Below are 26,170 nucleotides of genomic sequence, written 5' to 3' on the forward strand. Positions count from 1 at the left end.
AATAACAACAATTGGCTAGTCGACTCACAAGTGTAGGTAGTGTACTACATGAGAGGCGAGTTTCTTGCTAACACAACAAGGGTCCCTGGCCTTATGAGTGGAGTTGGATAGTGATCCTTTCCACAAATATGATGTAAAATAAAAATACAGATAAAAAAAATCACAGCAGAGGGACAGGTCAGCAGCAGGCAGGGGAAAATGGCATTATTGAGATAAAAGTCACAGATCAGACAATTACGCCCTCTCAGGTGTACAAGTCGGTGATGCTCGGTGTGACCACAGAGTTGCACAGCCATCCCCACCCCACCATCCATCCAGAGCATTTCGTCACAGCCCCTGCCCCTGTGGAAGACTGCCCACACCCGTGAGCCGTCACCTCGCTCCCTCTATTCCCTACCTGAACCCCTGGGCGCCACAGATCCACCTTTTGTCTCCTAGGTCTGCCTCTTCTGGACTTCTGTATGACTAGACTCATACGACATGTCGTCTTGTCTTTGCCTCAGCGTAACCATTTCTGGGTCACCTGTGTTGGAACATGTATTGGTGTCTCTTTCCTTTTTACTGGCAAATATTCGATTATACAAATATACCACATGTTTTCTATCCATTCACCAGTTGGTGGATAGTTGAATTGTTTCCCCTTTGGACTATTGGAAATAACGCTCCTGTGACCATTCCTGTGCAGGCGGGACTACTTTGTGTGGGACTGTCCTTAGTTCTCGTGGGTACCTACTGAGAAGTGGAATGACTAGGTTATGCGGTAATTCTAATGCTGTGTTTGCCAGAGTTTTCCAGAGCGGCTGCACTGTTTTGCATTGGCAGCACCAGTGTCAGAAGGTTCTAGTCTTCCTTATCTCCACCAGTGATTGCCGTATTCTGTCTTCGATGATAGCCCTCCTAGTGGGTGTGGAGTGGAGCTTCATTGTGCTTTCGATCTTCATTTCCCTAATGACTGGTGATGTTGAACAGCCTTCATGTGCTTGTTGGCCATTGCGCATATTCTTCTGTAGAAAAATGCCTATTCAGATGCTTTGCTCATTTTCTAACTGGGTTATTTGTCTTTTTATATTCAAGCTGTCTTTATACATTCTAGGTACAAACCTTTCATCAGATATAGGATGTATAAATACTTTCTCCCATTGTTTGGGTCATCTTTTCGCTTTCTTGCTGGTGTCCTTTGAAGCATAAATGTTTTTTAATTTTAATGAAGTCTAATTTATTTTTTTCTTTTGTCATATCTAAGAGACCATTGCTTAATCTAAGGTTATGAAGATTTATGCCTATATTTTCTCCTAAGTGTTTTATAGTTGTAACACTTACATTTACACCATTGATTCAGGCTGAGTTGATGTTTGTAGGTGGTGTGTGCAGATGGTTCTGAGTTGCAGCTTGAAAACCTGTCCGTGCACCTAGCTTTGAGAGGGATTCATCCGTGTCTTCTTCCAGTAGCTGCATAGTTTCAGTTTTTAGCTTTGTCTCTGAGATCCATCTGGAGTTTGTTGTGTATGGTGTAAACTATGTGAACAATCAACCTCTTTCATCTTTTTTCCTCCCAGTTGGCACTCCAGTTGTCCATATTTATAAAAAGTCCATGGTGTGTGATCTTACTTTCATCGTATGCTAAATTTCCATATGTAGTTGAGTGTACTTCTTGACTGTCTACTCCAACCTCTGGTTTTCTGTTCATCTGTCAGTATTACATTTTTTTAAAAAAATATTTTATTTATTTGAGAGGCAGAGTTACACAGAGAGAGACAGACAGGAAGATCTTCCACCTGCTGATTCACTCCCCAAATGGCTGCAACAGCTGGAACTGAGCCAATCCGAAGCCAGGAGCTTATTCCAGGTCTCACATGTGCGTTCAGGGGCCCAAGAACTTGGGCCATCTTCTGCTGCTTTCCCAGGCAATAGCAGAGAGCTGGGTCAGAAGAGGAGCAGCTGGGACATGAACTGGCACCCATATGGGATGCTGGCACCGCAAGCGGAGGCTTAGCCTACCATGCCACAGCGCCGGCCCCTAACACTTTGAATTATGGAGACTTTGTAGAATGTTTTCACATCTGGGAGGGTTTGTCCCCTTAGAGACATCCTGCAAGAACAGCACTTAACAAAATGTCACAAGTGCTGAGCTAAAGTCCTCATGCTAGCACTTCCATGGGGCCTTGTCAGTCAGCACTCATCTCTGGGGCCGGGTGTTGGTGTTTAGAGATTAAGTCACTATTTGGTTTGCCAGCATCCCACACGAGAGCTTCTGCTTCCAGTCCAGCTTCCTGCTGATGCACATCCTGGGAGGCAGCAGGTGGTGACTCAGGTGCTGGTCCCTGCCAGCCATTTGGGAGACCCAGAGTGAGTGCTTGGCTCCTGGCTTCAGCCTGGCCCAGAACTGGCTGTTGTGGGAATTTGGAGAGTGAACCAGCAGGCAAATGATCTCTGTCTCTCTGCCTTTCAAATAAAATGAAGACAAGTTAAAGTTAAAAACAACCAAAAAACCTTGGGGCTGGCATTGTGGTGCATCAGGATAAGAGCCGCTTGTAATGCCAGTATCCTCTATCAGAGTGCTGGCTACAGTCCCAGCTGTTCCACTTCCAAGCCAGCTCCCTGCCAATGTGCCCAGGAAAGCAGTGGATGATGGCCCAGGTGTTTGGGCCCCTGCCACCCACATGGGAGACCCAGCTGGGGTTTTGGACTCCTGGATTTGCTTTGGCCCAGAACCAGCCATTGAGGCCATTTTGGCAGTAAAATGGCAGATGGACAATCTCCCGCCTTCTCTCTCTGTCACTCTGCCTTTCAGATAAATAAAATACATCTTAAAACTCTCATCTCTGAGCTTTAATTGCCTCATTTGTACAACTGGGTAAGTACCAGTTCTTTCCCATCCTCTCAGGAGTAAAAAGAGTTATTTTAAACCAAATATATCCATTTGATGCCTTGGAGGAGTGAACTTTCTTTAAAGATTGATTTTATTTATTTGAAAGGCAGAGTTACAGAGAGAGAGAGAGAGAGTGAGTCTATCTACTGGTTTACTCACCCAATGGTTGCAATGACTGGGGCTGGCCAGGTGGAGCCAGGAGCTTCTTCTGGGTCTCCCATGCAGGGGCAGGAGCCCAAGCACTTGGGCCATCTTCTACTGCTTTTCCCAGGAGCATTAGCAGAGAGCTGAATCAGAAGTGGAGCAGCTAGGACTTGAACCAGTGCTCATGTGGGATGCTGGTGATGCAGGCTTAAGCTGCTGCATCACAACGCTGGCCCTGGTCTTTGGCCCGAGTTCCAGGTTCTACATGAATTCCTTACTCGTGGTAAGCAAGGCCAAATCTCAGTGATTACTCCTGGAAAGTGAAGTCCACACCTGAGTTGGACGAGAGGTACTTATGTGTCATTCTTAGAAGCAATTACATAAAGGAGGCCAAATGAAGTCCTTTTATTTAATATTTACAAATTTATTATATTCCATAAGTAACATTCAGTGCCACTACAAGTGATTCAGATACTTTCTTGCTTGATAAAAACTGATGTGTGATCGCGTGCGTCTCGGCCTTTTGGGTAAGATCAAGTGTAACAGCTGATGTACGTGTGCTTCCACGTCCTGTGGAGTTCAGAGCGTCAGCTCTGGTTTATCAGCTGTGCCCGGAGGCCTGACGTAGAGCTACAAAGGAGCAGTCGCATCTCCTTGGCTGCCTCGGGTTGATTTCTTGCTTGGCAGCCCAGCCCTGGTACGTACCTGAGATGAGACAGAGAAGGTGAAGACGCCCTGGCCCTCCACAGTGACAGAATCCTTGAATTCGCTCTGTGGGTTTCCCAACAGGAGGTGTCCAACCTCTGCTTGGATTGGTGACCTCAGATTCATGCAGGTGCCCGGCAGCCTTGTGGAGTACAGGATAATGATGAAAATAAGAACAGGAGACATTTGTCAAGGCTTGCATCAGCCCCTGATTGCCACAATACTGCTGTTCAGCACACTGCCCAGAAACTGAGGGTTTTAACGTAGCAATGCTTTCTTCACGTTCGTGCATCTGGGGCTAGGCTCGGTGCGTGCTTCCCCAGGCTGGGCTTCACTGTAGACCTCTCCCCTCCTGCTTGGACCACCAGGGACGCAGAGGGCACACCCAGCCACACACGCATGCATCACGCCGCTCCGGGGCTGTAGCAGCTCACGCCCACCAGCCAGCACAGGGCACACAGCCGAGCCCAAACTTCACGGGAAGAGGAGTCCACGTGTTCTCATTGAGAAGGGTTCCTTCCAGCTTGTCAGGAAACTGTGCTTCTTACATTTTTTTTATGTCAAATTACTATTTTTAAAATTTGCTTTGTTTATTTAATTTATTTGAAAGGCAGAACCAGGGTTGGGCCAGGCTGAGCTAGGAGCCAGGAACTCCATCCAGGTCTCTCACATGGGTGGCAGGAATCCAATTATTTGAGCCATCACTGCTGTCTCCCAGGTGTACATTAGCCAGAAGTTGGAACTGAGAGCGGTGCCAGGATTTGAACCAGGGACTCTGAGGAGATGGGATGTAGGTGTCCTAGCAGCATCTTCACTACTGCGCCAAACACCTGCTCCTTGATTTACTATTTGTTTTTCAAAATGATGGTCTAAGGGTTGGACCCGTAATCCATCTTCCGCATGGGACTGTGTGCCCCTCATGCTGCTTCCCAGACTCTTCTCAACAACCACACAACAGAGGTGTGTTATCCTAGGTGTTGTTCATCCTGTGGCAGGGGTGAGGGGTGAGGGAGGAGGGTGGGAGAGGGGAGTAGAGAAGGGTTGGGGACTTTCAAGCCAGACTGGGTTTGAAACCTCACTGACTATAGGTTTTATCTGCTAACTATGTGGCCTTGAGCAAGTCACTTAAATGCTCCATGCCTCGGTTTCCCCTTCAGTAAAATGGGATAATAGCGCTCTGATAGGGTCATTATGAGGAGTAAATGAGTGTGGTATACTTGGCTCACAGTTTGCTTTTTCTAGGTGTTGATCGTTACTTTTTCCATTTTATGGATGGGGAAACTGAGGCTCAGAATAACTGTGTGGGTCACACAGCAAGTGAGTGGAAAAGCAAGGATTTGAGCCTCAGTGCTCCGTCTCCTTCCTTTCTTTGTTGAGCTGCATCAGCCCCTGTGGCTTGCACACATGGTCCCAGGAGGTTTCTCCTGGGAATTTCAAAAGCCATGAGGATTAGATGGATTAATGTCCATCAGCAGTCTCCCTGGATGCCCGAACACTGGAGCGATTCAAGAGGTTGAGTTGACCCAGGAACCTGTCAGTCTCTCTCTGCCTTGCCCACCGCAAGTCCTGTGCTTCCGTGACAAGTCCACAGGAAGTAAATGCAGGCAGAGCCTCAAAGCTCAAAGCCTCTGGTTTTAGGGACTCTCTGGATAAGAATGGAGCCCCACACAATGCACAGGAGCCAGCGGTCATGGGGAACTCAGAGGCAGTCACTTGCAGAGCGCACCGCCATCCTGCTGGGCCAGGAGGAGGGCCTGGGAAAGGAACGGCTGACACTCGGGGCCCTCTGTCCACCAGGCAGCAGCACCTGCCACAGGACTGGGGAGGTGCAGGTGCAGTTGAATCCGGCCACACGGTGCTCTGTGCGTGCACTCCCAGACCAGTGTGTGCTGCAGGGGCCCCTGGAGACCGGCGAGCTAAGAGCTCTTTCCCAAAGTTGGGGAACACAGAGGCTGATGGGCCGCGGGGAGGTGTGGCTTGCCAGAGTCTCCCAGGAGTTGAGTGGCAGAGCTGGGATTAGGGGTCGATAAGAGGGCCCTGGCTGGCCCTCTTGTCCTGTTCCCCCCTGGAGAGTTATAAAATGCTCACTGTGTGCTGGTGCCACCCAGACCTGCCCTGGCGAGCTCATAGGTTGGCAGACTGGTGTTGCTGAGTGCATTACCCAGCCTGTGTTCAAGTCTCAGTTCCATTTCCTGCTGGCTGGGTGGCCTCTTCATTCTTCAGCTTCCTCTCTGATACAGTGGGCATGATCATTGCTCCAACCTCACAGAACTATTATAGAGTCTGCTATCATATCATATAGCATATGTCATATCACAGAATCTACTAGGATGATAAAGCGAGTTACTATATGAAAAAGAGTAAGAGCTTTTTTAAAAGATGTTTTTATTTACTTGACAGAAATCTTCCATCTGTTGGTTCACTTTCCAAATGGCTTCAATGGTTGGGGGCTGGGCCAAAGCCAGGAGACTGGAATTCCATCCAGGTCTCCCACATGGATGGCAGGTGCTGCTTTCCTAGACACATTAACAGGGAGCTGGATCAGAACTGGAGCCGTCAGGACTTGAACGAGCACCCATATGGGATGCTGGTGTTGCAAGTAGAGGCTTAACCCACTGTGCCGCAGTGCCGGCCCCAGTAAGGATGATTTTACCATCACCATGACGCTGGCTTGGCTGTTCCCGAGGCCCAGTGCTCCCATGCACCGGGCCGGGGTGGGGAACAGGGGGCCCTTTGGGAGAGGCAGGTACCTACACCAAAACTCGAAGCACATAGGAGAGGTTCTCAGAGGAGCGGGCTCTTGGCTGTGAAGATCGGATGGGATGTGGAATGCATAGGAGCAGGAAAAGGACGGCTTCAAAGGGGGACAGCGTGAGTCAGGGCCCTGGGGTGGGACAGTGTGAAGCAGGTTTGGGTGTGGGAGTAGGAATCAGTGGGGCTGCAAAGGTGGCGCCCAGGTTGAGGGCTCGGTATTCAGAAAGATGGGTGCTTACCTGCTGAGGCAGTGAGAAGCTACTGAGCACAGGATGCTCACATTTACGGGCTTCCGTTACCTGGCTCTCACCTAACTTCTTCATGCCTTCGGGAGCAAAAGGTGCCGCAGTCCTTACCTCAAGAGGTGTCCTAAGGAACGCACGCTGAACCTTAGCCAGGGCCACTTTCCCACCTGGTGGAATGCGAGTTTCCTCCTCTGATGGGTTGGTGTGGTGTCCCGATGAGTGTTTGCATGCTGAGCCATCCTTGCCCTCCTAGGGAAGACCTTCTTCACTTAGTCATGGTGTATTACTCCTCCTCGAATGTTGCCTGGCCGGTTGGATAGTAGATTTTTCCCATTCATATTAATAGACTGTGAGACCAGCTTTCGATTTTTATTTTTTGTGGGCCTCTGTTCAGGATTTCACTAGTTTGGTAAAATGAGTTAGGAAGCTTTCTTAGCTTTAAATGTCTAGGAGCATCTGAATAACAGACGTGCATGTACCTTAAAGATTTAAAAGAGTGGGTTGGCCACTGCCTGTGATGCCAGCATCCTCTCTGGGTACCAGTTCATGTCCTGGTTGCTCTGCTTCTAGTCCAGCTCCCTGCTGGTGGCCTGGGAAAAGCAGCAGACGATGGCACAACTACTTGGGCCCCTGCACCCATGTGGAAGACCCAGAAGGAGCTCCTGGCTCCTGACTTCAGGTTGGCCCAACTCTAGCTGTTGTGGTCATTTGGGGAGTGAATTAGCAGATGGAAGATCTCTCTCTCTTTCTCTCTGTCTCTGTCTCTCTCTCTCTTTCTCTCCCCCTCAAGGTAACTCTGCCTTTCAAATAAATTTTTCAAAAAAAGATAAGAAAAAGCATGTTTTTTTCTCTTCCAAGATTATTGGGCCATTGGTATTTTCTACCTCGTTTGGAGTTAGTTTTGGTAATTTATGTTTTTCTAGAAATTTGTAAGTTTTGTTGAGATTTCCGTGAACCAACAGTGTTTATTAGTGTGAATTTTCTTATTTTTTTAATGTCATTTCTTCCATGTCTCTGGTGACATCTTCTCCTCATTACTTATCTTGATATTTGTGTCATTTTTTGAGTTTTAACTTAGGTTTGTTTATTTTATTGGCTTTTCAAATAGCAATATGTGGTTGTGTTTATTGCTGTGTCTGCTTTTCTGTTTCTAATTCATTTTCTTTCTTTATGGATTCCTTCTTCTTTCCTTCCTACCTGGCTTCTTGTGTTGAGTGCTATGGTGAGGCCTGGTTTCCTGACCCTTTGCTTTAGAGATCAAGGTTTCAAAAAGCATGTGTCCCCAGTGGCAGGGACTCTTGGAGTGACTAACAGAGAGGCCCCCTGGTGGAGGAAGAACCTATGTCCAGGAGGCAGGCGAGCTGGCCTCAGATCAGCCTGGGCCAGCTCCTTCCCTCTCTGGACCCTCCCACTCTCCCCAGGCACCTGGGAAGGGCTGGGCCCCTGCCCAGGCTCACAGGGCCACATTCCAGGCGAGCTGTGCAGTTGAATTCCCTTCTGTAAGATGGGCCAGTAAGCAGTGGTGACAGTGTCTGGTGAGAGACAAGCGCGGCCTCTGGACTCCGCACACACGCAGATGGGTTGGCAAGCTGGTGTGGGCTGGAGCGGCTAAACACGTGGGCTTTGACCCTGCCTTGCCTGGGGTCAACTCCTGGCCCTTATTGTGTAACTTCAGACAAACCTCGTATTCTTGTAAAATGAGGGTTGGGTGCTGGGGGTTAAGTAAGACAATAACATAACACTTAGAAGAGAATCTTGTGTTTTGTCATCTGTCAGTGTTTGCGGTTTGTTGTCATCAGGGGTGTGAGCCTGGGCATGGGGTCAGGTTGGGGCCCTCCCCGGATCTGTGGGGAGCCAGTCTGTCAAAGCAGCCCCAGCCTTCACTGTCTGGCCACTGACATTTCCATCTTTATTTTTTTGGAAGTGATAAGGTGGGGTTGAAAGAGACAGGCAGCCATCTTCCATGTGCTGCTTCATTCCCTACACGGCTAAAACCAGGAACCTGGAACTTCATCTGGGGTCCCATGTGGGTTGCAGGGGCCCAAGCACTTGGGCCGTTATCGACTGCCTTCCCAGGCCCACTAGCAGGGAGCTGGATGGAAAGCTGAGCAGGGACTTGAACTAGCGCTCCCGTGTGGGATGCCAGGCTCTCAGGCAGCGGCTCAGCCGGCACCACATTGCCGACTCCAGCACTGCGACCTTGTACTGGCAGTCTCATACCGCACTCACGCACCCTCCTCAGCAGCTCTGGGTCTCGGGATCTGTAGCAGCTGAGGGGGATAACTGCATGGGCAGGGGCAACTGAGACTTGAACACAGGCTGGGTAATGCACTCAGCAACACCAGTCTGCCAACCTATGCTTAGTCCTTGTGCTGCCGCCTGTTCCCTGTGGGACCTGGGCTCGTTGCTCCCCCTGCCCTACCTTAGGTCTGTTTTTCCATCTGCAAAATGATAATGGGGGTGGTGAGGAGGTGCCCCCCTCAGCCCTTCTCGTACTGCTTCTCCACCGTGGTTGAAGCATGCCAGTGTGTAGCATGACCACTTTTTCCATTCACTTAACACTCAGAGCCCCTGCTACTCCTTGGAGCTTCCGTGTGCAGAGAGGGGGCTGGAGGAGGGTGAGCCTTGTCCTCTCCCCTCATCCAAGTGGTTGGTTCTGGCTGGCGTCTTGCTTCATCCCTGCTCCTGTGGGAGCCACAGCAGCTCTGGTGGGTGCAGCTGAGGGTCCAGGCTTGCAGAGGCGCTCCCTGAAACAACGCCTGGGGAGAGCCCACGGCCCCGAGGCCCTGTACAGACCGGGAGGTGGTGAGCAGAGGGAGGGAGGGCACCTCCTGTCCGCCAGGGCGTGGTGCTCAGGGAGGTTCTTTGAACAGGCAGGACCCTGGGAAATGAGGCAGCTCTGGGTGCTGCTGGAGCAACCGAGTGACAGGCACTGGGAGGGAGCAGTCACAGGCTGGTTCCCCAGCGCCGAGTTCTCTGGGGGGACGTGGGTGGGAGGTGGCGCTGAGTGCTGCCTGGGCCGCCCTGCGGGGACTCGTGGAGGCTGCCGAGGTGCTCCTGGGGCCTGACTCTGCGTGGTCAGCAGCTGCTCCCTGCACCCCCGGGCCTCAGCGGGCTCCACCGCCTGAAATGCCCCATGTCTGCCCTCCATCCTTAGCCCCAAGGCTGGCTCGTTTCCCACCCACTTCCCAGGCTGGCTGATGGTGCATCCACACCTTTATCTTCAGAGAAATCTGCTAATTCCTTCCAAGAGGGTGGGCTCTCGCCCCCAGTGCCAAAGTTCATCCCAGAACAGTGCTCCCCCAAGACAAGGGCTCTTGGCCTGAGCCAGGGGTGCCTTGTTCCCTGTAACGGGCAGTAGGGGATTGGAAGGCTATAGCCCCTGCGAAGAGGCAGACAGACCTCAGCGGTTCCTCCCTTACAAACTTGAGCCAGCTCAGGAAACCACAGCCCTGGAGGCTCTGTTAGTTCACGTGGGTATGCACTAAGAGCCTACTGTGTGCTGTACCAGTGGAGAGTCAGGCTGGCTGGGTGTTGGATGTGCTATCATCCTGTCCTGAGTGGGGCTAGGAGCCACCAGGAGCTGGGCCCCTGCCCACCTCAGAGGCCACCCCTTGAGGGCCGGGGTCTCGGCCCCGTGCTGGCAGCCACAGAAGTTGCCAACAAGATCACTGGATAAAGGAGCAGTCCTAGGCCAAAGAAGGAGAAAGTCAGTAGAGGGCAGATTTGAGAGCGGAGGTCGCTGTGCTCCCCGCCTACCTCGGGGGCTGACCAGGCGCAGAGGGCGCCGCTGTTTAAGATGCTCTTTGAAGGCAGCTGAGGCTGGGAGCAGCTGGAGCAAGGGGGCCCTTGGTGCAGGGACCCAGCAGAAGCAATGGCATGCAGGTTCAGAAGTGCGAGTGAGCTTTGGGGCGTGGACAGCCGACTGGAGCCACGGGCTGCTGCCACGGGTGTTGTCCCGCCTCTCCTTGGTTTCCCAGGGACAGGCTCAAGCCCTGACTGGGTTTGTGCCAGGTGGTGGAGGGGTGGCTGGAGACTGTGTGTGTGTGCATGTGTGCACATGTGTGAGTGACGGGGGGAGCTGGGGCACGTTGGCGTTCAGCGTCCAGACGTGACAAATGTGCGGAAGTGTCTGGGGAGCCGTGGACATGAGCGCCCTGCCGCAGCGATGCTCACCCTCTGATTTGTTGCTTTCATTCCTCAGGCCGTGACTTGGCGAGCACGACCCTCCCCGGGTACCCTCCGCACGTCCCCCCCGCCGGACAGGGCAGCTACTCAGCGCCGACGCTGACAGGGATGGTGCCTGGTGAGTCTGCACCACGAGCTGCTGCACGGCAGGCAGCGGATGGGGTGGGGGCACCCCCGAACAGCCCGGGTGACCTCGGTGCTGCTGAGGGCGGACCTGAATAAACCAGGCAGGGGTCTGTGCTCTCGGCCTCTTTCTGTGCAGCTGGGCCTGTGGAGGGGCTGGGGCAGCCCATGGCTGCCTTGGGGAAGACATGGGAGAGAGGGCAGCCCCAGACTGTCAGTCAAACAGCCCTTGGCTGGCCACGTGGGGACTCTGAACACAGGGCGGTGCCCGGCCTGGCTGGAGGTCACCCAGTCGGTGTCGGGGAGGCCGCCTCCCTCCCTGCCCTTCCTCTCCCCTCCCACCCAGCTGCGAGACATGAGCAAGCGGGAAGCCCCTCAGATAGATGCTCTTGAGGCCCACGTTCCTGGGGTCAAGGACAGCAGTCTCCAAGCAGACAGGATATCGGCTGCTGGTTTTGTCACTTGATTCTCAACTGAACACTTGTGACCGTGGGGACCTGAACCTCTGGCCACTGATATGTGAGGTTCACGGCATCGGGAAGGGAGGCCGGTGCGTCTCCTGGCATGGTGGGGTGGGGGCAACATGCTCCCTTGGTGCTGGCTGGCTGTAGGTAATGGGTGCCCGCAGAGATACCCAAAGCATGGTTTTTACAAAGTCAAGAGGAAAACCAGGCCCTGTCGGATGTGGTTGTACTTCTCCTGGGAGGTTGCCTTGTCTCTGGTTTAGTCATTTACAGGGGCCATGCCCTCATCTCAGTGCTGGGGGCTCTAAGCCCCTCCCCCTTACACACTGCTGACTCTTAGGGGCACTGAAAGAAGCTCGCGGTGTGTGGGGGGGTGTCTTGCTGCCTCCCCACCCCAGCCAGCTTTCTCTTTGAAGCCTTCTATCCCTTTGAGGAAATGGAGCCCAGAAAGGGGCTGGGAGGTGCCAAGGTCACCCAGCGAGTAAGGGTCTGGACCACCTACTAGAAGCCAACTGGGCTCAGCCTTCAACTCAGGCAAGAGAGACCCTTGCTCTGGGAGCCGCTCCTTAGAGAACCATGTTGTCCATGCCCCCACAGACCGGGGACGGCCTACAGGTCCGTGGGGATGTGCCCACACCCCTCCTTCCAGCCCACCCCCAGAACCCTACCCAAACTGGGCCAAGCCTCTTCCAGCCTTGTCTCGAGGGCCAGCTCCCTAGAGATGGCCCATGTCACCTGTGTGTGCACTCCAGGGCCCGAGGCCTGGCTCTGCACATGGTGCAGACAGAGCCTGGACGCTGTGGCTAGTGGAGCTGGCAGGGTAGGGCGCAGCAGGTCAGATCATGCTGCGGTGGGGCTTTCCCCGCACGGCACACCCTGGCCCAGAACACTGAGGGGTCCCAGAATTCTCAACTGCGTCCTTGCCTTCCAGGTTGTCTCCAAGATGTATTTAATGAGGTAGGAGGATAGAGCATATTTCATTTAACGGTTTGTTAGCTTGATTTATGACTTCTAAATCTGAGACATATGGGAGCCAGCCTCCGTGTGCGCCCTTGCCTGGGCCTGGCCAGCGCAGTGGAGGCCTGCTAGGCTCTCCTGGCGGAGACACCGCCGGATCGGGGCGTGGTCCGGTGATGGTCCCAGGGAGAGTGGGCGCACGAGGCAGACAGGCAGTGTGATGCCCCCACCCCTTCCTCCCCCTCCCCCAGCTCCGTGTCTCTCAGCACCGAGCAAAGTAACGCTGCCTTCAGAGCTGGTCTCCAAGCCTTGTCTGGGAAGGGCCCGGCCTGTTTATACAGCACTTTGTAGAAGTTGAGGGCCATTGGAGCCCGTGGGGGTAACCAGCCCGAGGTGAGGTGGGCAGGGTCGGAAGGGTGATCTCCATTTTCCAGGAGGGCCTGCTGGAACCCAGAGAGGTCAGGGAGTTGCCCAAGGCTGCACAGCTTACCGGTCAGAACTCCTGCCCAGCGATGGCAGAAGGGGAGCGGCGGCCCCGGCCCCTGGTCGGTGAAGCGGAGGTTCCCAGGCTGGCCCTCCTGGCTCCCCACTGCAAACCTTCAAGAGGCCAAGTTCAGAGAAGCAGCCGAACTTCCACGAGTGTGTCCAGACAGAGCCTGCTCTCCAGCCCCTGTAGCTCCCCCAGCCCTAATTACCAGGCTCGGGATACAAATGGCCATGGGCCTGGCAGAGTCCCCAGCAGGAACGGACGACTGCCCCTCGTCCATTAACAGTGGCAGCGGGACCCGCAGGCCCAAGCGAGGGCACAGCCTGGCCGTGCCTGCTGGCAGCCCCTGGACGGGGCAGCCCCAGGGTCCTCAGGCATGGGGGAGGGGGCGCAGTGTGGAGGGAGGAAAGCAGGCATTTTGGCAGGGGCGCCTGCTGCCCCCTTCCTCCCTCTCCCTCTGCTGCTTCCTTCTGTGTTCCTCTCGCTCCTCTTCCTCCTCCTGCCCGGCTCGCTTGCTTGGTACCAGGCGCCATGTCAGGGCCAGCTCCGAGCTCAGCAGGCACAGGCCCTGGTTCATGGTGCTCAGCATCCCACCCAGCGGCATGGCTTTGCGGCTCCTGTTCCTGACACAACCCCCCAGTCTGGTCTCTTGGGGGCCTTGATCACCGCGTCAGGGCTGTCCCACAGCACACAGGGCTCACCTTGCAGCAGGGTGGGGGTCCTGGGCCTTCCTACCGTACCACTCTTCACTGTGGCCTGGCCCCAGTGTGCCTCCCCAGCCTCCTCTCCCCACCCTCCCTTCCCCTCCTGGGACTCTGACCAGTCAGTGTCCTTCCTTGTTCTGTGCTTTTGGCTGGACCACTGCCCAGCTCAACCCATGGCGACCCAGCCCCTCCCTTCGAGCTAAGCGCAAGCCCCAGCTGCCCTGGGTGCAGGGGTGACCTGCTCCGGGGGACGCACACGTGGTGCGGGCAGCTTGGCCCTGCTCCGCGTTCACCTTGACAGCTGAGCAGTCTTCACGCTCAGTGCCACTGGCCAGTGTCGTCATTTCCTGTGGCAGCTCTAAGAAGTCTCCATGGGCTTAGTGACTGAAGGCAACGGAAGTGTTCCTCTCACAGTGCCAGAGCCCACGAGTTGGGAATCCGCATCCCTGGGCCAAAATCAGGGTGTCGGCAGAGCCCAAAGAAGAGACCCATTCCTTTCCTCTTCTAGTTTCTAGTGGCTCCCGGCTGTCCTTGGCTTGTGGCTGTGCTGCGCCAAGGCCAGGATCTTTGCATCACCTGCTATTGGGTGTGGGTCAGTTCTCCCTCTTCTCCCTCTTGTAGGGATCCACATGAATGTAGGGCCCATTCGGGTAACCCAGGATAATCTGCCCAGCGCAATCACACCTGCAGAGACCCCACCCCTTCCTTCCTCTGAGGTAGACGAAGCAGCCACAGCTCCTGGGGCCAGCACATGGATGCACCATAGCCTAGCCAGGGTTTCCACTCTGCGCTCGTTCAGATTTCTGATTTGTAGCCTCCTGGGCTTCTGAATGCAGGGGTTACACCCATCTCATCACGACGGGGTGCGGGGTGATGATGCCAGTTCACAACCCCGACTTGGAGGCCCACATGGAGATACGGGTGGCTCTGGGAGGACTGTGTGTCCTCCCTCTGAGGGACTGTGCTGCACCTGTCAGCTTCCCCCACTCCTGGCCTCTGGCTGGCTGGCAGTGCAACCACATGGAAACCAGGGATCTTCTGGGTGTTCTTCCTACTGCAACATCAGGGTGAGCTGCTGCTGCTTCCTTCTAGAAGTGACGGCCTCTGTTGATGAGGTCGCTGCGGGACACACAGAGGAGGGACTGCCCCAGGGACGCTCGGATTGGTGGCACTTTCAGCCTGGGAGAAATAGTTATAAGGTCATTCTGTATCACCTGTCAGCTTGTTAGCTTAGACCTATGCTTGCTCGCTCTCTTATCTCTTATCTCTCTCTCTCTCTCACTCACTCACTCACTCACACACACACACACACACACACTTACACACGAGTGGAGGGGTGGAGATACTCTATTATTCCCCAAATGTTTGCAGTGGCTGGGGCTGTGCCAGGCCGGAGCCAGGAACTCAATCCTGGTCTCCTTTGTGGCTTTCAGGGACCCAAGTACATGAGCCACTACCTGTTGTCTCCCAGGGTGCACATCAGCAGGAAGCTAGAATCTGAACTGGAGCAGGACTTGAACCCAGGCACTCAGATCTAGGATGCAGGTGTCCCAACACTGAGCCAGACACCCGCCCCTCATGCTGACCTTGAACCCTGATTCCGTCATCAGGCTGCTGCCTCCCCTGCTGCTCCAGGGCTTCCCCGTGACTGCAAAACATGGCTCCTGTCGTGTTTGTGGATTCCGTTTCCACAGCCTGCCAGCTCCGTATGTGTTGAGGAGGGCGATCGTGGCATATTGTGTCAGCTTAGAATGGAGTCAGTTTTCAGATCGTGTTTTCGGCCAGCCCAAGCAAATGCCGGAAGTTTTGCACCAAAGATTCCATGCATCTTGATGGCTGTAACTGCTGGGCTCCTGCCTGCAGGTATTTGTGCAACCTATCAGGTATCGACCTGGCATTTGAAACTATTAAGGATTCCGGGCTGGAGGAAAACAGAGTTCACCGCCCTTGGCCTTCCGTTTATCTGGGAGTCGAGGTCCCTGTCTTGGAGATGAGTCAGTAAGGGAGGCCCGGGCTCTGCCCTGCCAGCCTCTTCCTAGGCTCCTCTTCTGGGGCTTTAGGCCAGGGTCCCTGGAAGACCCGGGAGTGCCGTCTTCTCCCTGTCCTGGGCCTTAGCAGAGGCAGAAGCCGATCGATGGGCAGCTGCCCGTACAATGCGCACGAAACAAGCCTGGCCAGAGCCCTGTGCTCCTGGCGACTCTTCTCACCATGGCCTGGTGGCCGGCACGTCTAGATGCCTTCCTGCTAAGTTGCTCAATGGTCTGATGCTTTATGTTGGCTCTTGTTTTTAGAATATTTATACTCATATTTTTAAATATTTTATTTTATTTGAAAGGTAGAGAGATAGAGGGAGAGACAGAGATCTCCTGTCCACTGACTCATTACCCAAATGCCGTCAACACCCAGGCCTGGACCAGACAGAAGCCAGGGGCCAGGAACTCAACTCAGGTCTCCCACCTGGTGGCAGGGACCCAGGTACCTGAGTTATGACCTGCTGCCTCCCCGGTGTGCAGTAGCAGGAAGCAGGGTCTTGAACCCTGGCACTCCTGTATGGGATGGGGGTGTCCAGAGTGGCATTTTAACTGCTAACCAAATACCTACCCTGTTTTATATTGAAGAAGTAGGAGGTGAGGGTGAGGGATGGAGTGGGAGGCAGTGGCCAGTGGGGAGGATGTGGAGTAGCTGTTAGTGCTAGGCAGGCCCGAGGTCCCCCAGGGGCAGCAGGAGGGATGGGAGGCACACGCGACTTCCTCCAGCTCAGCCGTCTACCATCTGCCCAGCCTGCCTGGGTCTTTCTCATCCTTTTGAGTATCCCCTAATCAGAGAGGCCGTCCCCGACTTTCCTATCACTGAGCCAAAAGTGACTGTAACTGTGCCCGGAAATGCAGACAGCGTTGCCGCCCGAGTCTGGAGGTCAGCACCTGCAGCATCTGGATACTGCAGGGGGTACCTGTTTCCTTTTCCAGCATGCGGCCGCTGCCCCACTCCCTGGCTTGTGCCCGTTGGGTGGAGTCTTTATCACACCGCCATCTTTCTCTTTCCTGCCTCCCTTTTCCCCTTACGACGACTCTTGGGATTCTGTTGGACCCACTTGGATAGTCTCCATCTACAACCTTCATTTCCCTTTGCAATGAAACCTAACGTCATCGCAGATCCCAGGGAGTAGGGATGAGGGGGCCACTATTCCACCTGCCAGGTCCCCCCGAAGCCAGGCCGCCTGCATCCCTGTCTTGAGCAACTTCTTCCCATTCATGGAGCCTGGAGCCTGGCTCAGTGGGCATTTCAGTGAGTGGGTTCCTTCCTAGCCTGGCTTCCCTCCAGACTGGGATACAGAAGCACTGCCCCGTAACCAGGGCATTGTCTCCTTGTTCCCTGCTTCGTCCTTGGCCCTGGCACCCGGTAGCACTCAGGAACTAGTAGTTGAAGTAAAAAAAAAAACTAGGACTTTGGGCTCAGCTTCAAGTGAGGGCTTGGCCCAATCCATTATGGCCCCAGCAAGTCTGAGGCAGGTGGGCTGCAGCCAGGGATGCTGGGGCTGGGGTGGCAGTCACGTGGTAAAGCAGTGGGAGGCTGAGAGCATGGATTCTGGAGCCAGACTCACTGTCCTGCTTCTCACCAGCCGTGTGACTGAGGCCCTCACAGTGAGGGATGTGAGCCCCAGGTGATGTGAACACTCTGGGAACGTCCCCTGCCATGTATCAGGTGCACAGAAGCGTTCATTATGATGAAAATGACTGTGTAGACTGGGCTCTGAGCTGGGTGTGGGGGGGAAGACTGAAGCCTAGAGGGTAGGGTGTGCCTGGTGCTGGCCTGGCCTCACATCCGGAACTCCTCAGCACAGCCCACACCCCTCCAGAGCCCAGGGATCAACAGGAGAGCTGATGAGAAAAAAGCCCTGGCATTGACAGGTGGGAGCGAGAGGCAGACTCCGAGCGCTGTGGGCCTGGAGAAATCAGGCACCAGGCAGGGTCAGCGCAGCCAGGCAAGGCGTCCTGGCCCTCACTGGGCTGTGGAGTGTGTGTGGCACTGTCTGCGGAGGACGGCGGGAGCCGAGCCCAGCGGCTGGCGTGGGTTCCCGTGAATGGGAATGTGGGCCAGCCAGCCCAGCCCAGACCTGCGGGGTTGTCAGGAAGAGGAGCTGACAAGGAGGCTGGCAGCCAACAGGGGAGGGTTTGCACTAGGTCTTGGCCGTGCAGACATCCAGCTGGGGGCCTCTGCAGACAGGTGGGGGAAGAGGCCAGGAGCGCAGGCTCAAGATCTGGTCTAGTGAGAGAAGTGTGGACGTGGCCCAGGAGAAGGGAGGGCACTGTGGGAAGAGTGGCTTCACCACTGAGAGTTATGGCACACACACCAGCTCCATGGCTCTCCCAGCTGCCTGGCCCACTGTGCCTTGGTGGAGGCACCAGCCAAGGAGGTGGGAAGCGTTCTGGGGCCCGGGGTGGGAGGGGAGGATGACTGCTCTGTCTGGAGTCTTGCATGCTCTGCAGGCCTGCCCTGTGGAAGGGGTGGGGCCAACCCCAGGCAGGGGCCAGGCCCAGCTCAGCCACCATGGGATCTGACACGCGTCTCCACTCTGGCACCCTATTAGCCCTGTATAAAGAACCTGCCTCCTAATCAGAGCTGTAGCCATGGGAATGGGCAGGCACGGGAGGGCTGGCAGAAGCTGCTGGTAAGGACTTGGGGAGAGGACTCAGGCATCAGATGAGAGACAGGTCCGTCCTCTGAGTACCTCCCTGGCCCACGCATCAGGCCGGATGGGTGTTTGATCTCAGAGTGGCCTAGAATTTTTCCTACCTCTTCCTCCCTCCTGACCCTGACTTCCTTCCTGAGCCCTCGCCCAGATCCTGCTGGCTCTCAGGCCTGGGCACTTTCTCAGCCCCCTCCACACCTCTGCAGCCTCCCCCCGGCTCTGGGATGCACACCTGTTGCTGGTTCCTGACTCTTTGCTGCCCTCTAGTGGCCTCTAGTCACCATGTCGCACCGGGCATACAAACGAGGGAGGCACAACTGGGAAGACCAGAGGTGGCCAATCATTTCTTCATTCATTCACTCTTCAGACATTTCCCGAGAGGTTCTGGGTGCCGGTTCTGGGCTACCTGTGGAGTTGCAGATGAGCCCCTGCCCTCAGGAAGCTCACAGTCTGGTTGGGGTGACAGAGGTAAAAGGTCTCCTCCCCACTGAAGGGAAGTGGATAGGTGTTCGGCCCAGTGATTCAGATGCCCATGTGCTGCGCTAGAGTGCCTGGGTTCAAGTCCCAGCTCTGCTCCTTGCTTCAGGGGACTCAGCGGTGACAGCTCAGGGTCTTTGCCACCCACATGGGAGACCTGGATTGTGTTCCTAGCTCTGGCCCTTACAGGCATTTGAGAAATGAACTAGCAGACGAGAGCCCTCATCTCTCTGCCCATCAAATAGATAAATTAATTAAAAACACATTTTTCATTCTTACGGCTGTATTCAGAGCTAAAGCCCAGAAATGTACAAAGCATTGAGGAATTCAGAGGAGTGGGCTGCTGAGTCTGCTGGGGCCTGGGGCCCAGAGGGAGAAGCCCAAGAAGGCTTCCCAGAGGAGGCCATTTGAGCTGGGCATTGAGGGGTGAGTTTGTCGATCAAGAAGGCTCTGATAGGTAAGAGAGCAGCGTGTGCCAGCGAGGAGCTGGGAGGGACCGAAGCCTGGGGGAACAGAAAGGCCAGGCCAGGCCTGAGAGCCTCAGCCCGTGGCAAACTCAGGCACCAGGGCAGACCTGCACGGGAGTCTAAGCGATGAGGCTGCCTGTGCCCCTGCAAGGTGGGGACCAGGAATGTGCAGTGGTCTGGTCTGGATACTCTGATGAGAGGGCCCAGGCACTGGGACCAGGGAGATACCAGCGCCCCTGCACAGGCTTTATTCTGAACTCACACTGGCAAGCAAAGAATCAGCAGAGCGCAGACTCAGAGACGGGGAGGACGCTGGAGGTGTGACGGTCCTGCTAGAATTCAGAAGACCTGGGTTCCGACTCCAGCGGCAGACAGAGTGTGACCTTGGAGAGTGACCTTGGAAGCAAGGTACAGGGAGACCGTACTGGATGCTTCCAGGGGCCTTCCTGGCCCTGCCACTCTGGGGGCTGCAGAGTCCGTGCCATCCACACCTACACATGTCCCTGCTGGCAGAATCAATGGCCCCTGAGCCCTGTTGCCTCCGTTCCACGTGGGTAGCAAATGCCCCCAGTTCCCTTCCGATGCAGAGCTATGAAGGGAGGAAACATTGGCCCTGGGCAGTCCCGTGTGACGGGGACATGACTGAGGGCCGGAACAGGAGAAAGAAGCTCCGGTTACCCCGGTACCAGTGCTGCCAGCCCTCCCCAGCCCCGCCCCGGGGAAAGCCCCTGAAGCTGCTGTGCCAGCCAGGATGGGTTTTTGGGGCCTCTGCACCTGTGACGGGTGCTTACAGATACTGGAATCTGGAACCTGAAGGCAAGAGAGGCAGCAGAGATCAGCACCACCGGGTGCTCCGTCCTCACGAGCAAGGCGTCTCCCCTGGGAGTGAGGAGCGGGGAGGCAGCACACCCCAGGCTGGGGCCGGTGCTGGGCACGGCTCTGTTTTCACACCCAGCAGACCCCTCACTGCAAGGACAGGTGAGGAGCAGGGTCCTGGAGGGGAAGGCCTGCCCAGGAAGGGTGCGGTGCCGGGGAGCTTGCAGCAGGCTGCGAGGACCCCTCGGCCCCCTTGGTGCTCCTTGGGCTGAGCCTGTGGGCTCGTTCCCCCCAGGCTTCGGATCTCTTCCGCCAGCGGTTGGCGGGGCCCAAGTCCAGGGTTGTGAGTCCATAAAGCTCTGCAGTCCAGTGGGCCTCAGTTTCTCTCTGGGGTTCCCTGGTGCTGTTTCTTACAAGCAAGCATCAAACAAAGCAACTAGGTTATGATTCTTCTTAGGAGGTGAAAGGACTATCATCGGGAAATGCTCTAGAAGAAATGGAAATCTTTGTGAAATCTGAGCGTTGGGCAGGTGTAGTGGAGCTTGCCAACCCCAGGGGTCCTCGGGGGTGCAAAGAGGGGCACGGGAGGTGCACGGCATCCCAGGGAGACTGGATGGCCTTGCTGGCCCCCTCACAACCGAGTCAGAGCCTGAGCAAAGGCAAGGGGACCCGGATCCAGGAGATAAGCCCTAAGGGTTGGACCAGGGCAGCCAGGAAGCCACCCTGGCACCTGGCCAAACAGCGGGTCTGAGATTGTAGCTGCTCTGCTACAGACGCCCCCCGGGGCCACTTCTCACTCAGAGGGCCGTGGGGGCCGCTTCTGAGTCTCGAGTTGCGTGGTTGAGAGTTGGTAGAGGGGAAATGAGGAGGCAGTGCCCAGCCCAGCCAGCTCCCCGCACAGGAGTGCCCAGGGCTCAGGCCAGCCGCTCGGCCACTGGACCGCAGCATTGTCCCCAGCTGAGGCTCGGCGCCCTGCCCTCTCCCGCCTGTTCGCTCTCCTTTTCCTTCTGTCACGTTTGTGTGTGTCTCGGGCCCTGCTGCAGTTAGCACCGGAGCGGGGTTGGTGTCCTAGACAGGACTTGGTGCAGGACCAGGAAGTGAGGTGCGGTGGGAGTGCAGGGCACTGGGGAGGCCCCAGGCGAAGCCCTCAGCGCTTTCTAGGAATTTACTATTTGAGATGTGAAAAAACTCTTTGCCTCTAAAATTCAAAAAGAAAACTGGAAAACTGACATGAGAAATGTTGTATCCATGTCCACAAATTGTAACATTATGCTAACTTCACCACTACTCCAGGCTCAGAGAAATTGTTACATTTGAAAACAGTTTTTGGGTTAGATTTTTCTCACTTTGCAAGGGTTTCTATGCCTGAGCCTTGATTGCTGAGAAACCAAAGCTGATCATCTACTGAAACGCTTGTGGCCAGATAATTTCAAAAGTGAAGTCACAGAAGTGAGCTCTCCATGTTTTCTGAGTAAAAAGTGTCTTTACAGTGGTGCATTGGTGTACAGTGTGCTGCAAGACGGGTGACGCGGTACCTCGGGATCCGGGAAGGCGGGGCTTGGCAAAGACCCCGATTTCCTACTGAGCGTAATTTAAAGTGGTGGGGCCTCGAGATGAGCAGGTTGTAGTATCCATGTGTCACCCGTCCATCCGTCATCCATCCATTATCCTCTCCTTTCCTTCCGTCTGTCCTTCCTTTCCTCCTTTATCAAGCAGCTACTTTGGGCAGGTGTAAGCCTAGGGATACCTTGTCAGGTAAGTCAGTGAAATAGAGAGACAGGTATGGTGACAGGTAAGCCCAGGGACTCTGGGAGCACAGACAAGGGGCCGCTAGCCCACAGCGGGAACACCAGGCTTAGCAGGCTCCATGATTTCTACACAGAAGGGTTGGGTGGGTGGGGACAAACCTGAGGCACTTTTGCTGAGAGTTTTGCTAATATTGAGACGGCACTGTTGTCTGGCTCAAAGAATGGGCTCAATTAGGGGCATAGCTAAAGCCTTCCCAGCTGCCTGTGGTGCTGTCCCTGGAAGGCAGCTCCGGAAGAGATGATTCCTAGGTTTGTTGTCAGGGACAGAGCGAGGCCAAGGTTCCAGGACACACTGGAACACTCTGCACACTCTGGTGCACAGCGGAGTCTTCCTAAACCCAGCTCACATCTTTGAGCCTCTCTGTGTGTCACTCCCTTTGGCTGGACTCCACAGCACTGGCTGTCAGCCTCAGCTGAACCAAGCGCCACCTATGACCCAGGGGTCACCTTTGTGGGACACTTCCATCCAGAGGACTCTGGCAGTGCCCAAAGCCCTTGGGGCAGGGAGAGCAGTGAGGCTTGGCTTCTGCCCTCCAAAATAATGTTCTCAAGTGAAGCTAAACAGCCCGTACTCACAGACCGATGCCACCAGCAGGCCCCCGCCCCTCATGTGCTCAGTGCCCTGCAGTCTATAAAGGAAATGCCCACCTGCCAACCCCAGTTGCAAGCAGCCTATGAGGCTGGGCTGCTCCCGCTGCAGAGGCAGGCTGACCGAGCTTAGAGCCCTGCGCTGCCTGGCCAGGCCGCACGGCCAGCCAGGGGGCAGCAGGACCGGGGGCAACAGGACCTGGGGCCAGAGAGCTGGATTGGGAGAGGAGCAGCCAGGACTAGAACCAGTGCCCATATGGGATGCTGGAGCCACAGGTAGAGGATTAACCTACTGTGCTATGGCATGGCCCCCCTTCCAGAACCTTCAGCCAATCAGTCCCTCCATAGAGTAGGTGCTCAGTAGGTACAGGTGGGGTTTATTTGAATACGGCTCATACCCCTTTTTATCTTTTTTTAAAGATTTATTTATTATTTGAAAGAGTAATGAGGAGACTAAAGGGGGTGGGGGAGAGAAAGATCTTCCATCTGCTAGCTCACTTTCTGAGTGCTTGCGATAGCAGGAGCCAAAAACTCCATCCTGGTACAGGAGCCCGCTTCTGCTGCCTTTCCAGCGCATTAGCAGGGAGCTGGATCAGAAGCAGAGCAGCCAGGACCTGAATCGCGCTCCTGATGTCAGATGCCAGCATTGTAAACAGTGGCTTAACCCAGTGCCACGCCGGCCCCGGCCCCTCCCCGTCTTGGCTGGTGCAGAGTCGAGGACTTAGGGTCCAACGATGTGATTAAACAGGGTCTGAGCTCCCCTTTGACGCCCCTGCTGCCTTTCCTGTGTTTGCTGTTTTCTCACTGGAAGCTGCTGAGACAATGGCCCTTGCTGCCCTCTGTTTGAGTTATTTATTTTTTTCACTTTTCCCTCCTTCCCCTCTCAGGGGACTCGCCTCTCGCCCTCATCCCTCATGTTTTCCCTTTCACTCGACTGTCACTGTCATTGTCCTCCGGGGGCCGGGCACGCGGGGTGACAGGCAGGGGGAGTCCACGCGGGCCGGGAGGCTGGAAATATAGTCATTAACGGGCCCCGCGAAGCCCAGATGTCCCCCCTGAATGCGGGTAATTTGTTTTTAATGAAAAACCACGCAGTGACCCTGAACAAATGAATTTTCTTTATAAGGAGTCTATGTGCAGTGGCACAAAGACAGGGCCCAAAGCAGGGAGGCTTAAACCCCGGCTTGCGAGGCTGCGAGAAAGGAAGCGGGAGGGAGTGGGAGGGAGAACACGGAGCTCGGAGTGGGGCGAGGGTCCCGGTGACAGCTGTGTCCTCCAGTCCTTCTCTGGAAGAGCAGGTCAGAGGTGCCCCGGGCAGCGTCCTGCAGGGCGGTGCGTGCAACAGTCGGGCCACTCTGAGGTTTTGTCCATGGCAGCACTAAGAATTTAACCACACAGGCCTTTGCCATTTCCAGGCCGCCTTCTTGTGTCTTCCCAGGAGACCCTCATGGTGGTCTGCTCCATTCTACAGAGATGAAGCTCAAGGCCCAGGGGCGGGCACTCATTCGGCCTAGCGGTTAAGACGCTCCGTGCGACGCCTACACTATACATCAGAGTGCCTGGGACAGAGTCCCAGCTCCGCCGCTGATTCCAGCTTCCTGCTCGTGCACAACCTGGGAGGCGCTAGGTGATGGCTCAAGTACTTGGGTCCCTGCCACCTGCGTGGGGACCTGGAGTGAGTTTCTGGCTCCAGGTGGCCATTTGGAGGAGTAACTCAACAGATGGGAGTGCACACACACACTCACTCTCTGCTTGCCAAATAAAACAAATAAGCACGGTTTTAAGGACCCAAGGCTTACGGAGAGGGTTTTCCTTAAGGCCAAATCTAGATGGCGGGGGAAGGGCTCTGTCCCTCTGGAGTCTGACTCTCCAACTCCGTGCTCTCAGTAACCCAGGGAAGGGCGTGGCCCTGCAGGCTGACATCCCGGGAGCTGCTACATGGTACTGAGGCAAACCCCACTGCATCGGGGCCTGGTGCGCGCACAGCCTCTCCCAGAACACTCTGGGTGCGGGGTTTCTGGAGGGACAACTGCCCTCAAGGGACCACCAGCAACGATGGTTGCAAGGAAAGTGGTATCAACCTCTTGTGAGATAGGAGCCCAGGGACCCGTGCTGTGGCACAGTAGATCAATCTGCTGTGCCGGCATCCCATATCGGCGTTGGTTCTAGTCCCGGCTGCTCCTCTTCCAATCCAGCTCTGCTATGGCCTGGGAAAGCAGTGGAAGATGGCCCAAGTGCCTTCTCAAGTAAATAAATAAAAAATCTTAAAAAAAAAAAAAAATTCGTTTAGCCCCAGGCCAGCCAGTGCCACCCAGGACTCCAGCCACAAGGCAGTGACTCAAGGAGGCCCCAGGCTGTGGTCTTGCCCTTGGCTTGGGAACAGAGAGGCCTGGAAGGCAGTGAGCTCAAGTCTCGTCTGTGTGTTGTTCCTCCCTGAGGGTGGGAGACGGCCCTCATGCAGTCTGTAGCTGCACCCGTTTTGCGGATGGCCAGGGCTGCCCTGACTCCAGGAGTCAGCTCAGGCATGCGCAGATGAGGACCAGGAAAGGACCTGCTCAAGGCCACGCGCCCTCCTGTTCTGCCCCGGCGTGATCGAGGACGCGTCTGTCTCGTCTCACGCAGACTTGGTGTTTGCATGGTGAGCCCGGATCAAGACCCCTGCTCCACCCCAAGCTTTGCTGAGATCTGTCTGAGCCAGATCCTTCCCACAGGCCCCCCGGGGTTCAGCCTGGTCCCCTCCCACTCTCACCCAGACCCCACAGAAAGAAGCAACGGTGCTCTTTTCCCAGGTTCTGTTCCTCTCTGGAAGTTGGAACCCAGTTAAAAAATCAAAAGACTGACCATGACCCTGGCTGAGGTCACGGGGTCTCTGTCTCTCCTGCTCCTTCCCAGGGCGGGGGGGGGGGGCAGCCAACAGGAGTGGCTCTGCCCCCTGCTGCTCCCTCCGTAATTGCTGATTTATTCCTCACTGGCTTCCAGAGTGGGTTTGAGGCAGCGTCTTGACCCTTCAGCCACTTCAGCGCTGACCTGAAACCCCCATGAGCAAGCAGGAGGACCCAGGAGCCGGCCTATGGGCCCAGCTGCCCCGGCGCCCCAGCAGCCACCCCTCTGTGCCCAGCCCCCTTTCCCTACTGGGGACGGGCACCTCCCTTCTTTGGAAATGGCTCCTGTCCAGATCCTTTCCAAATGCACTTGCAAATACAGACTTTCCATCGAAAAGATCACCAGGAGAACCCCACAGATTGCGGAGCAGTGGGGACTTCCACACAGCGGGAGGGACTGCCAATGCAGGGGGCAGATAAAGCACCTGTGCCTGCTCAGAGCCAGAGCACCAGCAGGGAGCTGCCCGCAGGGGGCTGCCCGCAGGGGGCTTCTCATCGGCCTGGTGGGTGGGATCTGTCCTCTCTCCTTCATTCGTTCATTTGCTCGCTCTCATTCAGTCTGTCCTCCAGCCCCTCCTGGGTACTGAGCCCGGTTCGTAGAGTGGGCACAAAAATGCCCGAAGGGGCAGCTGGAGCCCCAGGCACATCTCGGAGAACTGCCGAGAGCGAGAAGTAGCTGGTATGACTGTGGCGGTGCTGCTTGGATGTGAGGCCTTGGGGACCAGGCAGAGACACTTGGGGCCTACAAAGAGGGTGCGGCTTGAGGGTTGTCGGGGCGGAGGGCTGGGTGCCCTGACTAACC

The 26,170-nt window shown here is 55.4% G+C and overlaps 1 protein-coding gene across 1 annotated transcript in view; it reads left to right on the plus strand.

The window, feature by feature from the left end:
• PAX5 (paired box 5) overlaps positions 1–26,170 on the plus strand; it is a 181,566-nt gene that overhangs the window by 134,205 nt on the left and 21,191 nt on the right. Inside the window, exon 8 of the mRNA XM_062206963.1 lies at positions 10,922–11,023. Coding sequence (XP_062062947.1) covers positions 10,922–11,023 — 102 coding nt within the window. The remainder of the gene's footprint in view (positions 1–10,921; positions 11,024–26,170) is intronic.

Source organism: Lepus europaeus, chromosome 12 (genome assembly GCF_033115175.1).
Source record: "Lepus europaeus isolate LE1 chromosome 12, mLepTim1.pri, whole genome shotgun sequence".
NCBI lineage: Eukaryota > Metazoa > Chordata > Mammalia > Lagomorpha > Leporidae > Lepus > Lepus europaeus.